Source organism: Hyla sarda, chromosome 5, assembly GCF_029499605.1.
Source record: "Hyla sarda isolate aHylSar1 chromosome 5, aHylSar1.hap1, whole genome shotgun sequence".
Lineage (NCBI taxonomy): Eukaryota > Metazoa > Chordata > Amphibia > Anura > Hylidae > Hyla > Hyla sarda.
Genome location: NC_079193.1, coordinates 135,847,124 through 135,862,259, shown reverse-complemented (window position 1 = coordinate 135,862,259; position 15,136 = coordinate 135,847,124). Strand labels below are relative to the sequence as shown.

At 44.4% G+C, this 15,136-nt stretch overlaps 1 protein-coding gene across 6 annotated transcripts in view; it reads left to right on the top strand.

Moving 5' to 3' along the window:
* Positions 1-15,136, top strand: part of COBL (cordon-bleu WH2 repeat protein) — a 612,569-nt gene that overhangs the window by 578,217 nt on the left and 19,216 nt on the right. For all 6 annotated transcript variants that reach the window (XM_056520341.1, XM_056520342.1, XM_056520339.1 and 3 more), the window contains one exon: positions 426-489. In XM_056520341.1, the coding sequence (XP_056376316.1) occupies positions 426-461 (36 nt within the window). In that variant the 3' untranslated portion in view covers positions 462-489. The remainder of the gene's footprint in view (positions 1-425; positions 490-15,136) is intronic.

Here is a 15,136-nt window from a genome sequence, read left to right as displayed (position 1 = left end):
CAGCGGCAGGACCACCGTGATCAGACATCTTATCCCCTATCCTTTGTATAGGGAATAAGATGTCTAGCGGCAGAGTACCCCTATAAGAGCTTTTACATTCTAACATTATAAAACATGTATATATTTAGATATAAGGTAGTTGTTTTTTATTTTATGCTGGAACATAGCACAGGCAGGAGCATATGAATTTTCTTTTGTTTATCTTTTGGTTTGGCATTGAGCTGTGCTCGGACCTTGAACTCACTTGTTTTATTAAAATTGTCTTTTAGCTTGCATGAGCAATCAAACTCTTAGTCTCTTTGAAGTTAGTTGTCCGGCTCTGACAAATCATATAACTTATAAATTCAGCTGTAGATATTAAGCAATTATTTTACCAACATTTGCAATCCTTCTTTTTGATAATGACAGCATTTTGTTTATACTAGATTGACGAACAAAAGAAAAAACTGAAATGGAATTAGTGAGTAATTGAATGGCTTTGCTTATGTGGTAAGGGCTTGAAAATCATTTACTACCTTACTTTACTGTTTTAACCCACTGCTCCATAGATTAACAGAACTGGTTCTGTGTAGTTAAAGGGACGTTCACCAGTTCACCCACACTATAACCCGATACACCGGGTAATAGTATGGGTGAACCGGAGACCGATGTGGGGTCTCTGAATGCTATGCCTACCTGCAGTCCGGAGCCCCGATCCCCCGAAAGTCCCCCTCTTCCAGCGCTGACTTGCGCTTTGATGTGACCGGTCGTACCTACTGAGCGCTCAAGTGACCGGTGCTTATGAATATTTAAATCTAGCCGGCGGGCACGCCTCAAAGCACAAGTCAGCGCTTGAAGAGGGGGACTTTCACGGGATTGGGGCTCCGGACTGCAGGTAGGTATAGCAGCCCGAGGCATCGCATCGGTCACCTATTCACCAGCACTATAACCCGGTGTATCAGGTTATAGTGCGGGTGAACTGGAGACCGTTTTCCTTCAAAGGACATCTGCAGGATAGGGGATAAGTGTTTGATCGCGGGGGGTCCGACCGCTGGGACCCCTGCAATCTCCTGCACAGGACCACGGCTCTGCCGTGGCTCTCCCTTGCAGGAGGCATGCCAGCTGCAGCATGACGCCACGGTCAACACGTCTCTCCCATAGAACTGTATGGGGAGGGGGTGTACCGTCGACCTCAGAGAGGTCATTAGCGGCAATGCGGGCGCGATCAGACACTTATCCCTTATCCTGTGGATAGGGGATAAGTTGTTTTTTGTTGCAGATGTCCTTTAAATGGTCATTGTTGTTTTTAACATCTTCACTCTATTTGATAGCATTTCCTAGCATTTTTGTAAATCATTTAAAAAAAATGTACTCCTTACCCCAGAAAAAATCCCTAAAATCTTATTCATTAGGTATCTCACTTCCCTGCAAATTGCCTGTTATTAGAGTAATTCTGTCTTTAGTAGCAGAGAGACCAGGACAGCACACAGGAAGTGGGAACAGGGTTTTTTTTCTGTTATATCAAAAGATAGCCTGGACTGTGCAAGCTAAGTCTGTCTGCTTCCTCCAGAGGGTCACACTGTGCCTGGACTTTCTTCTTATCACTGACCACCCATAAAGTTTTGGGCAGCTGTCCCTTGTGTAGCTTGTCATCATTATCATCAGCACCAGTTCACTTCTTAGAGGTACTGCTTACAAGTATGCATTAACACAAAGTTCCATAAAGTGTGCACTTTTGTCCATATCAATATACACACAACAATGTTCCTGTAGTAAAATACAAGGTTCCCAAAAGGGAACATCACTGACCCAGAAAATGGCTGAGGGGGCAGATCTTGCACTGAGTGCTCATCTTGGAAGCAGGCAAAAGAGATGAGCGGCAGGTGCCCGAAAGCAGAATAAAGAGATTTGCAGCAGGGGACTTAGTATAGTTTGCTTGGGGTTTTTTCCATTGTTTTTTTATGTTCGGAATCTTGATTTTTTTAAATATTGAACTGACAAAAGAGAATGTTTGATACGTAACGGTTGCCTTTTTTGCTAATGATACAAAATGTGTAATAAGGTTGATTTTGTTAGAAGTTTCTCTAACATGGATTAAGCTTTACTAGGATATTGGCAAATCAATACAAACTGTAGTTCAATATGCCCAAGTGTAAAATAATACATTTGGGGAGAAGACAAAGACGAAGACTGATCCGTCAGATGAAACGCGTCACTCTGTTACCTGTGCTATGTGAATCTGTGTCTATTTTTGAAAAAAATTCAAGAAAAAAAACACCTTTCTAATAAGGTCCTTTTATTGAGATCACACGACCAACAGGACAGTGGCGCAATAAACATATACAAGTATGTATATATAGGACATGAACAATCGTTAAATAAAAGATTACAAGCTGGGTACCAGTGTAGTGATAACACCCTCCTGGTGGGGATCCTATCTTTCCTTGTCTGTCCCTTATCAGCCCACCTAGGAAAGCAGGACTCCTGTCCTGTGGCAGAAGCCTGCACTGGAGCCTCCTAACTAGACATTGGTTCTAGTGACGGTATACATCATGGTATGATATGATTTAATAACCATACTTAACCATATGTTCCGCTGTACTGTACAAAAACCAGTCAGCTCCTCAGGGACAATAGGAAACTCAGTAGGTGTGGTAACCCCTACAATATGATGTATATAGAACAAAAATATTTCTGTGAGCGGACTAATTTAGTATAGTATAGATTCACTTAGTCCAAAAAATGACCCAATGAAAAAAGATATATTGTGTTTTGTAGGTGATGCTCTAAAATCGGTATTCCCCAGGAGACCTCAAAATAAAATGTGATGAAGTGAGTAAAGGAGCCAGGAATGACCAGAAAAATAAGACCCTTCCCTCTAATAGATACATACCTGTACTAAGTGGTACTAAGTCCACGCTTGCACTTTCAGTACTGAAGGTGTCCACAAGGATACTATGTCCCAAACCTCCATCATGCATCTTGAGGAAATGTCCTGAGCTCAACCAGATGCGTCCCAGCGTGGAACACTGGCAGCACCTGTGCCTTTAGTGATCAAAGAGCTGACAAAGTTGCATAGTTGCATAGTTAGTACGGTCGAAAAAAGACATACGTCCATCAAGTTCAACCAGGAAATTGAAGGGTAGGGGTGTGGTGGGATATTAGGGGAAGGGATGGGATTTTATATTTCTGCATAAGCATTAATGTTATTTTGTTCCAGGAATGTATCTAACCCTGTTTTAAATTGACCTGAAGTGCACTACAGGCGAACTACAATGCCCAGAAGAGAAGGAGTCATATTTGGCTTTTTGAGAGCAAATTTTGGTCGGGGGGCATGTCGCATTTAGGAAGCCCCTATGGTGCCAGAACAGCAAAAAAAAAACACATGGCATACCATTTTGGAAACTAGACCCCTTGAGGAACGTAAAAAGGAATAAAGTGAGCCTTAATACCCCACAGTGCCCTGCGGTCGAACTACAATGCTCAGAAGAGGAGGAGCGCCGTTGAGCTTTTGAAGAGTTAATTTGTTTGGAATGGTAGTCAGGGGCTATGTGCGTTTACAAAGCCCCCCGTGGTGCCAGAACAGTGGACCCCCCCACATGTGACCCCATTTTGGAAACTGCACCCCTCACAGAATTTAATAAGGGGTGCAGTGAGTATTTACACCCCACTGGCATTTGACAGATCTTTGGAACAGTGGGCTAAGAAATGAAAAATTAAATTTTTCATTTTCACGGACCACTGTTCCAAAAATCTGTCAGACACCTGTGGGGCGTAAATGCTCACTGTACCCCTTATTACTTTACGTGAGGGGTGTAGTTTCCAAAATGGGGTCACATGTGGGGGGGTCCATTGTTCTGGCACTATGGGGGCTTTGTAAACACACGTGGCCTTCAATTCCGGACACATTTTCTCTTCAAAATCCCAATGGCGCTCCTTCTGTTCTGAGCATTGTAGTTCGCCCGCCGAGCTCTTTACATCCACATTTGGGGTATTTTCTTACTCAGAAGAAATGGGGTTACAAATTTTGGGGGGATTTTTTCCTATTTTCCCTTGTGAAAATGAAAAATTTAGGGTAACACCAGCATTTTAGTGAAAAAAAATAATTTTTTTCATTTTCACATGTTGGTATTAATTTTTTTGCGTTTATGTCAGAACCGCTGTAAAATTAGCCACCCCTGCGCAAATCATCAATTTAGGCTTCAAATGTACATAGTGCGCTCTCACTCCTGAGCCTTGTTGTACGTCCGTAGAGCATTTTACGCCCACATATGGGGTATTTCCGTACTCAGGAGAAATTGCATTACAAATTTTGGGGGTCTTTTTTTCCTTTTACCTCTTGTGAAAATAAAAAGTAAAGGGCAACACCAGCATGTTAGTGTAAAACATTATTTTCAACAGTCTGGTGTAGACCCCAACTTTTCTTTTTCATAAGGGGTAAAAGGAGAAAAAGCCCCCCAAAATTTGTAGTGTAATTTCTCCCGAGTACGGAGATACCCCATATGTGGCCCTAACCTGTTTCCTTGAAATACGACAGCGCTCCGAAGTGAAAGAGCGCCATGCGCATTTGAGGATTACATTAGGGATTGCATAGGGGTGGACATCGGGGTATTCTACGCCAGTGATTCCCAAACAGGGTGCCTCCAGCTGTTACATAGTTACATAGTTACATAGTTAGTATGGTTGAAAAAAGACATACGTCCATCAAGTCCAACCAGGGGATTGAAGGGAAGGATGTAAGGGGATAAGGGAAAGGGATGTAGTTTTATAATTCTGCATAAGCTTTAATGTTATTTTGTTCCAGGAATGTATCTAACCCTGTTTTAAAGCTGTTAATTGTTCCTGCTGTGACCAGTTCCTGAGGTAGACCGTTCCATAAATTCACAGTCCTCACGGTAAAGAAGGCGTGCCGCCCCTTTAGACTAAACCTTTTCTTCTCCAGACGGAGGGAGTGCCCCCTCGTCCTTTGGGGGGGTTTAACCTGGAACAGTTTTTCTCCATATTTTTTGTATGGGCCATTAATATACTTATATACGTTTATCATATCCCCCCTTAAACGTCTCTTCTCAAGACTAAACAATTGTAACTCCTTTAATCGCTCCTCATAGCTAAGATGTTCTATGCCCCATATTAGTTTAGTCGCGCGTCTCTGCACCCTTTCCAACTCCGCAGTGTCCCTTTTATGAACAGGCGACCAAAACTGAACAGCATATTCCAGGTGAGGCCGTACCAATGCTTTATAAAGGGGGAGTATTATGTCCCTGTCCCTTGAGTCCATGCCTCTTTTGATACATGACAATATCCTGCTGGCTTTGGAAGCAGCAGCCTGACATTGCATGCTATTTTGTAGTCTGTGATCTACAAGTACACCCAGATCCTTCTCTACCAGTGACTCTGCCAGTTTAATCCCCCCTAAGACATACGACACATGCAGGTTATTAGTACCCAGATGCATAACTTTACATTTATCCACATTGAACCTCATTTGCCAAGTGGATGCCCAGACACTTAGTCTATCCAAGTCATCTTGTAACTTATGCACATCCTCTATAGACTGTACCGTGCTACAAAGCTTGGTGTCATCTGCAAAGATAGAAACAGAGCTGTTAATACCATCCTCTATATCATTGATAAATAAATTAAACAGCAGCGGGCCCAGTACTGAACCTTGGGGTACACCACTAATAACCGGGGACCAATCAGAGTACGAATCATTTACCACCACTCTCTGGGTACGATCCATGAGCCAGTGTTCAATCCAGTTACAAACTAAAGTTTCCAAGCCCAAGGACCTTAACTTACCTGTCAGATGTCTGTGAGGGACAGTATCAAACGCTTTGGCAAAATCCAGAAACACTATATCCACAGCCATTCCTCTGTCAAGGCTTCTACTCACCTCTTCATAAAAGCAAATTAGATTGGTTTGACAACTTCTATCCTTAGTAAACCCATGCTGGCTATCACTTATAATACTATTATCCCCTATGTATTCCTGTATGTAATCCCTTATAAGTCCTTCAAACAATTTACCCACAATGCACGTTAGACTTACCGGTCTATAATTGCCTGGCGAAGACCTAGAGCCCTTCTTGAAGATTGGTACCACATTAGCCTTGCGCCAGTCCCTTGGCACAATACCAGACACCAGAGAATCTCTAAATATCATGAACAAGGGTACAGATATTACTGAACTTACCTCTCTAAGAACTCTTGGGTGTAGTCCATCCGGCCCTGGAGATTTGCTTACATTTACTTTACTTAACTTACCTTGTACCATCTCTACATTAAGCCAGTTCAATACATTATATGATGTGTTACCAGCACTGACCTGGCCAATGTCAGCTCCTTCTTCCATAGTATATACAGAACTAAAGAACCCATTCAGTAGCTCCGCCTTCTCTTGATCGCCCGTGACAACCTCCCCATTATCATTATTAAGGGGTCCTACATGCTCTGTCCTTGGTTTTTTTGTATTTATATATCTAAAAAAATATTTAGGATTAGTTTTGCTTTCTTCGGCCACCTGTCTCTCATTTTGAATTTTTGCTGTTTTTATTACATTTTTACAGATTTTATTAAGCTCCTTGTACTGTTTAAATGTTATAGCTGACCCATCAGATTTGTATTTTTTGAAGGCTATTTTTTTGTTGTTTATTGCTCTTTTAACCTCATTTGTCAGCCATGTAGGATTTAGTTTTAATCGTTTATATTTGTTCCCCTTTGTTATATATTTAGCTGTATAGTTATTTAGAGTTGATTTAAAGATGTCCCATTTACCTTCTGTATCAGTATTTGAGAACACCTCCCCCCAGTCTATGTCCTGTAGTGCAGCCCTCAACCCAGGGAAGTTTGCCTTTTTAAAGTTATATGTTTTTGCTTTCCCCGTCTGTCTTTGTTTTCTACATTTTAAGTCAAAAGTAACTATATTGTGGTCGCTATTACCAAGGTTTTCCCTCACAGTTACATTACCAACCAGCTCTGCGTTGTTGGAAATGATCAGATCCAACAAGGCATCACTTCTTGTTGGGTCCTCCACAAACTGGCCCATAAAATTATCCTGCAATAAATTTAGGAATTTTCTCCCCTTTGTAGTTTTAGCCAACCCCCGGCCCCAATCTATATCTGGATAGTTAAAATCTCCCATTATTACCACTGTACCTGCCCGGGCGGCCCTCTCTATTTGTTTATACAGCCGACCTTCTATCTCTTCAGTGATATTAGGGGGTCTGTAGATTACACCAAATATTATTTTTTCAGTATTTCCCTTTTGTAATTCTACCCACAGTGATTCCACCTCCTCAGAATCATCACACACTATGGCATCGTTCACATTGACTTTCATACCACTTCTTACATACAGACAGACTCCACCACCTTTTCTGTTCATTCTATCCTTGCGAAACAATGTAAACCCCTGCAGATTAACGGCCCAGTCATGCGAGGAGTCCAGCCATGTCTCAGTGACCCCAACTATATCAATATGTTCCTCCAGTATCAAGGCCTCAAGCTCCCCAATTTTATTTGCTAGGCTTCTGGCATTTGTGAACATACACTTTACATTTCCATTAAGTTTTACACATATAGTCTCACTAATGGGATTTTCAGAGTTATTGGGGTTAATGTCATTTTTTGAGTTATAAGGGCTAATTGTACTATTTAAGTTATTGGGGCTAATGGGATTTTTTGAGTTATTGGGTCTAACGTTATTATTTAAGTTATTGGGGCTAATGGGATTTTTTGAGTTATTGCGTCTAATGTTGTTATTTAAGTTATTGGGGCTAACGGTATTTTTTGAGTTAATGGGGCTTATTGTAGTTATTGAGTTATTGGGGCTAATGGAATTTTTTGAATTATTGGGATTACAATTTTTCGGGCTACATTTATTTTTACAGCTGGTTTGTAACGCATGAATCTCCTTATCCACTGCTCTTAACCTCCCCCCACAGGACTCCTCTCCACCCGCCATTATGTCCTGACCCCTCTCTAACCTATCCATCCCACTGTCTGCTTTCTTTGCTTTATTATCCTCCCCCCACTCACCTAGTTTAAATACTCAGCCACCCCTTCCAGGATTCTCTCCCCCAGCACAGCAGACCCCCTTCCATTCAGGTGCAAATTATCCGTAGAATAGAGTTTGTACCCCAATGAAAAGTCAGCCCAGTGCTCTAAAAACCCAAACCCTTCCCCCTCACACCACGACTTAAGCCATGCATTTAACTCCCTAAGCTCCCGCTGTCTTTCCTGTTGCTAAACTCCCAGCATGCCTGGACAGTCAGTGGCTGTCCAGAAATGGTGGGAGTTGTTGTTTTGCAACAGCTGGAGGCTCCGTTTTGGAAACACTGCTGTAAAATACGTTTTTAATTTTTATTGGGGGGGGGGGGACAGTGTAAGGGGGTGTATATGTAGTGTTTTACCCTTTATTATGTGTTAGTGTAGTGTAGTGTTTTTAGGGTACATTCACACTGGCGGAGGTTTACAGTGAGTTCCCTGCTAGGAGTTTGCGCTGAGGCGAAAAATTTGCCGCAGCTCATACTTAAAGCAGAAAACTTACTGTAAGCCTGCCCGTGTGAATGTACCCTGTACGTTCACATGGAGGGGCAAACCTCCAGCTGTTTCAAAACTACAACTCCCAGCATGTACTGACAGACCGTGCATGCTGGGAGTTGTACTTTTGCAACAGCTGGAGGCACACTGGTTGGAAAACCTTCAGTTAGGTTCTGTTATCTAACTCAATATTTTCCAACCAGTGTGCCTCCAGCTGTTGCAAAAGATGTAGTTATGCAACAGCTGGAGGGATCGCAACTACAACTCCCAGCATGCTGGGATTTGCAGTTTTGCATCATCTGGAGAGCTACAGTATAGAGACCACTGCAAACTGTGGCCCTCCAGATGCTGCAAAATTACAAATCTCAGCATGCCCAGAGAGCAAACAGTTATGTGGGCATGCAAGGAGTTGTAGTTTTGCAAGATCTGGAGGGCTATAGTTCAGAGACTACCATATAGTGGTCTCAAATTGTAGCCCTCCAGCTGTTGCCAAACTACAACTCCCAGCATGCCCAAACCGCTGTCTTGGCATGCTGGTAGTTGTAGTTTTGCAACATCTGGAGTGCTACAGTATAGAGACCACTATATAGTGGTCTCGGACTGCAGCCCTCCAGATGTTGCTAGGCAACTTACCGGCTTCCGTCGGATCCAGGGAGCTTGCTGTACGACATCGCTGCCCGCCGATCTCCAACGCCGATCGTCGCCCGCAGCCTCCGCAGATCAGTAAGTGGACTCCGGCGCCGGTCCTCTGTCATTTCCCCTTTCTGCCCCGCCTATTGTGGGTGGGCAGAACGGGGAAAACGAAAGTTAACCCGCCCCCGATCTGCTATTGGTGGTCGCGTTTAGACCACCAAAAGCAGGGATAGGAGGGGTTGCACCCCTGCCACCTCACTCCTATCTCTTCAGGGGGATTGTGGGTGTCTTAGACACCCGCGATCCCCCTTATATTCCGGGTCACCGGGTCACCATAGACCCGTAATGACCCGAAACGCGCAAATCGCAAGTGTGAATTCACTCTGATGACCCCCCTGAGCATTTGCGCGGGGTGCCTGCTGATAGATATCAGCAGTCACCCCGGTCCGTTCCCCACCGCGGCGGGGACCGAAATTCCCACGGGCGTACAGGTACGCCCTTGGTCCTTAAGTACCAGGGAGCAAAGGCGTACCTGTACGCCCTTGGTCCTTAAGGGATTAAGGACGCAGCCCTTTTTCACCTTAAGGACTGAGCCCTTTTTCGCAATTCTGACCACCGTCGCTTTACGAATTAATAACGCGAAAACGCTTTTACCGAATATTCTGATTCTGAGATTGTTTTTTCGTGACATATTATACTTTATTATGGTGGTAAATTTTCGGCGTTACTTGCATCCTTTTTTGGTGAAAAATCCCAAAATTTCATGAAAATTTTGCATTTTTCTATCTTTGAAGCTCTCTACTTGTAAGGAAAATGGATATTCTCAATAATAATTCTCAATAATTCTCAATAATAAATCGGCAGCCATCTTGCGGCCAGTCACATAATCGTTCTATTACAGAGAGAGAGCACTAAAAGCATATTGTCCTCTATTAAGTGTAACCTGTGCGTACATCTAAGTGGTGTACCATTATGTTCCTGTTAAAGTCTTAAGGGCCTAGATACTGTGAAAGGCCAGCCAAAAGTACACACCTGCTGGTGTTGTAGACAAATACTGTTTTAAGCGTACTGGAGCGCATTGTCCTCCCCTCATAAGTGCATACCACATACATACATTTAAGTGGTGTACCATTTTGTTCCTGTTAAAGTCTTAAGAGCCTAGATACTGTGAAAGGCCAGCCAAAAGTACACACCTGCTGGTGTTGTAGACAAATACTGTTTTAAGCGTACTGGAGCATATTGTCCTCCTCTCATAAGTGCATACCACATACATACATCTAAGTGGTGTACCATTGTGTTCCTGTTAAAGTCTTAAGGGCCTAGATACCGGGAAAGGCCAGGCAAAAGTACACACCTTTGCATATAAATTCCCCTCACAGGGCCCTTGTGGGAGGAATAATCACATAGATATAACATAAAACCTCATAAGGTTTACAAAAATAATAAAAATAACAACTGCCAAATAGTCCTGCAATGGGACTGATAATCCGTCAATGTTAGTTAAAGGGGTACTCCCGTGGAAAACTTTATTTTTTTACATCAACTGGTGCCAGAAAGTGAAACAGATTTGTAAATCACTTCTATTAAAAAAATCTTAATCCTTCTAGTACTTTTTAGGGGCTGTATACTAAAGAGAAATCCAAAAAAGAAATGCATTTCCTTTGATGTCATGACCACAGTGCTCTCTGCTGACCTCTGCTGTCCATTTTAGGAACTATCCAGAGCAGGAGAAAATCCCCATAGCAAACATATGCTGCTCTGAAAAGTTCCTAAAATGGACAGCAGAGGTCAGCAGAGAGCACTGTGGTCATGACATCAGAGGAAATGCATTTCTTTTTTGGTTTTCTTTTTAGTTTACAGCCCCTAAAAAGTACTGAAAGGATTAAGATTTTTTAATAGAATAATAGAAGTGATTTATAAATCTGTTTAAATTTCTGGCACCAGTTGATTTTAAAAAAAAAAGTTTTCCACGGGAGTACCCCTTTAACTAACATTGACGGATTATCAGTCCCATTGCAGGACTATTTGGCAGTTGTTATTTTTATTATTTTTGTAAACCTTATGAGGTTTTATGTTATATCTATGTGATTATTCCTCCCACAAGGGCCCTGTGAGGGGAATTTACATGCAAATGTGTGTACTTTTGCCTGGTAATAGTCCGGTATTGAACTGACATATAGTCCAGCAATAGAATAAAAAATTTATTGATAGGTGGAATGTCCAATATACAAGTTAGCCACTGATGAAAAAATAAGGAATGAATGATATTACCGACTTCACTGTGCCATCTCCTTCTCGCTGTTAAGTGGTATTGCAGGCTGACCTCTGAGTGCTTGCGAGCGCCGGGTACAGCTGGTCCAGACAGCGCTGGACCCAATTGTTGCTGTGCAGTTGCTGCAGGGGTCTGTAGTGGCAGACTGATGGTGCTCAATCGTGGTGGTGGCATCTGACATCAGCAGTCAACGGGAGATGCAGACAATCGGTGGAAACACAGGAGCAGCGGGTCACAGGAGCGGCAGGTGAATCGGCAGAAGAATCACAGGAGCGGTGTGTCAATCGAGTGGCAACAAGTAAATCACAGTTCTTGCATGGATCCCAATGGCAGTAATGGATCTCTGAATGTGATATAGCTGGAACGAGTATCGGACTAGTGGTGACTTGAAGTCCATAATACTGTCACACTGCATTCTTTTGGCACTGGGCTAAACACGTTTCGGGGTGCTCTGTACAAAGTATTCGACCCCTTCTTCAGTAGGGCAGAGAAGTGCCAGGACGTGCACAAAGGAGTGGCAGATACCTAAATTCATCAGGCAGAGGTTGCGGCAGACTAGGGGCTAGTGGCAGCAGGAGTCGCAGCGAGAAGCCTGAGCTCCCGTTATCAGCTAGTGGTCGTGTCTCGACCAGCAACCCATCTGCCGTCATCGATTGGTTAATACGGTCATCCACTTCATCACAATTGACATCTGACACCCCCAGTCAACAGTCAGTGGGTTCCTCAGACACAACCCTCAGTTGGCATGGCCCGGGAGCAGTCCTTGTCCTCCCATTACCTCTGTCCTATGCTGTTCCCTCCCCCATAGAAGTATCTTATGCTGTGGGTTCAGCTCCACTATTTAGTGAGGATGATCTAGATGACAGTCAGCAGCTACTGCCTGATCACTACTTGCCCGCCTAACGGAGGAAGTGGCGAATGTCTCCTCCACTTCCTCCCGGCGTGGGAGGCGGTGTTGCGAGCGTTCAGGCTCCTGAAGCAGACACTGTTGAGGAACCTGAGGAGGACATCAGTGACATGCAGACACAACTCGATGATGAGGAAGCCGATTGCACTTGGGAGCTGAGTGCAGAAGGGGCTTCATCATTATCAGGAGAAGAGAGCTGCAGGTTGCCCATGAGGCAACAGCTGAGCCAGCAAGGTGGTAGCATGGTTGGCAGTCAGCATGTTGGCAGAAGTGGAAAGACTGGAGCCAAACGTGCCCGGGGTAGACCACCTGCTTCGCGGCAGCCTACCTTCCTGGGAGGTAGTGGAACAGGGATTCATGGAGTCGGTGGCAGTAGCCGTCAATCAGTGCGGACTGTTGGTGGGAAAATCGGCAACTCGGTGGTGTGGCAGTTTTTCATCAAGCATCCGGAGGATGTTAACCTGGCCACATGCAAGATGTGTCGGTAGAAGGTGAAGCTTGGTCAGGGTCCCAATGTTGGCACCATGGCCCTGCGTCAACATATGCAGCGTCACCATAAAGCGGCCTGGGAGAACCGTGGCTCTGATGTGGTGGTCCAGCCTACTGCATCACCAGTGGCACGCCACTCCCTGTTTCAGCCAAAGGGAGCTGTGTGTCATACCTATGTTCTGTCGTTCCAGATGCTCTAGCTCCTCCTACTCCGAGTCAGTCATTCTGCCAGCAATCCATCTGCGAAGCCATGTCCAAGAGACAACAGTATGTGCCCACTCATCCAACAGCGCAGAAGCTGAATGTGCTCCTGTCCAAGTTGCTGGTGCTGCAGTCCGTTCCTTTTCAAGTGGTGGACTCTGCACCTTTCAGAGAACTGATGGCTTGTGCTTAGCCAAGGTGGAGAGTCCCAAGCTGTCATTTCTTTGCAAAGAAGGCAGTACCAGCCCTGCACAATTTTGTGGAACAGAAGGTAAGCCAGTCCTTTAGCCTGTCGGTGTGTACCAAAGTGCATGGCAGCGCCGACGTATGGAGCTGTATCTATGGTCAGGGACAATACATGTCCTTTACGGCCCACTGGGTAAATGTGTTTCCTGCACAGCCACAGCAGCAACTTGGACAGGTCATGCCGCTTCCTTCTACATGATTTCAGGCCGTTGGCCCTGTAACAGTGTGCGACTCCGCCTCCTCATCCTCCACCGTGTCCTCAGCATCCACTGCATGGACAAGTTTCAGTGCCCCTCCAGCATACCATGTGTGCAGGGCATGGCTGTGTCACGCTGTTATTCACATGGTTTGCCTTGGCAAGCAGAGTAACAAGGAGAGGCACTTCTAAAAGTCATTCATCAAGAAATCAAATCATGGCTTACTCCACGAAAACTGGAAATGGGAACCATGGTGATCGACAACGGGAAGAACATTTTGTATGCTCTGCGACAAGGAAGCCTGAGACATGCGCCCTGCATGGCACATGTGTTCAATCTGGTTGTCAAGCGGTTCCTGAAGTGCCCCCCCCATCTGAAAGTGTAACTTCAATGTCAACCAGTGGCAGCTCATACGTGACACCTACCGTTTGTTCAGGTCCTTTGAGGAAGCCACATTGTTAGTCGGTCGCCAGAAGTACGGGATGAACTATGCCATTCCACTGCTTCATTTACTACAACATGTGTTGGAAACGATGGCTGGTCAGGGCACTGGAGACATGCAGAAATGGCACTTGCAGAAATGGCACGATGCATGCTCACTTGCTTGAGTAGTGACCACCGAATTGTCACCATTCGGCAGTGGGATGACTTCTGGCTCTCCACCTTATTGGACCCTCGCTACCAGCACAAAATGGGGGCCTTTTTTTACACCCACTAAGAGTGAGGATAAACTGACCTACTACAGAGGCATCCTCCATCCTCTTGCAGGTGTGATTCGGGAGGCCCTCTGTGCTCACCTTCCACTGCCAGGGCTTCTGGGGAGGGGTGGCAGGAGCAGTACCAGCTCCATCAGCAGCAACTAGAGTCTACAGTCGCTGATGAGTAGCCTTCTTTATCCGCATAGTGAAGCAACTGATCAGCAGCAGGTAGATCTGGAGCAGGACCTGAACCAGCAGGTGGTGACATACCTTGACATGACCATGCCAACACACCTTGAAGATCCGCTGGACTTATGGGCAGCCAAACTTTATTTGTGGCTGCAACTAGCAGAGTTTTCCCTGGAAAAGCTGTCCTGCCCGGCCAGTAGTGTGCCGTCAGAGCAGGTGTTTAGTGCGGCGGGGGCCATAGGAACCCCAATGAGAACTCGTTTGTCCACAAAAAATATAGAGAGACTGACCTTTGTGAAGAGGAATCAGGCATGGATCAGCCAGGATTTCCACCCACCAATGCCTGATGCAACAGAGTAGATTGACCATGGTCCCACACCAACACTTCACAAATATGGATAGTGCAAAACATATTTAACCTCCCTGGCGGTATGATTATGTCAGGAATTTTGTACCAAAAGCGGTACCCTTTTTTTGCATGGAAATTTGGTGTTATGTATTGTAGGCCAGTAATTACTTACTTGAACCTGACTAAAAGTACTCTCAGATGTGATAAAGTTCGAAACATAAAATTATGAATTATAATCTAATAAATAATATAATTTTATTCAATAATGTAATAAATAATGAAATTTGTCAAACAAAGAAAATTCAGTAAACATCCTGGGTGTGGTAAATTTAGAAACATGGGACTGCACATAGACCGACATCACAATCAGGGCAATGGAACCTGGTTTCCTTTCGGATTTTTTTTCCATTTTCATCTCGCTTTGAGCAGCAA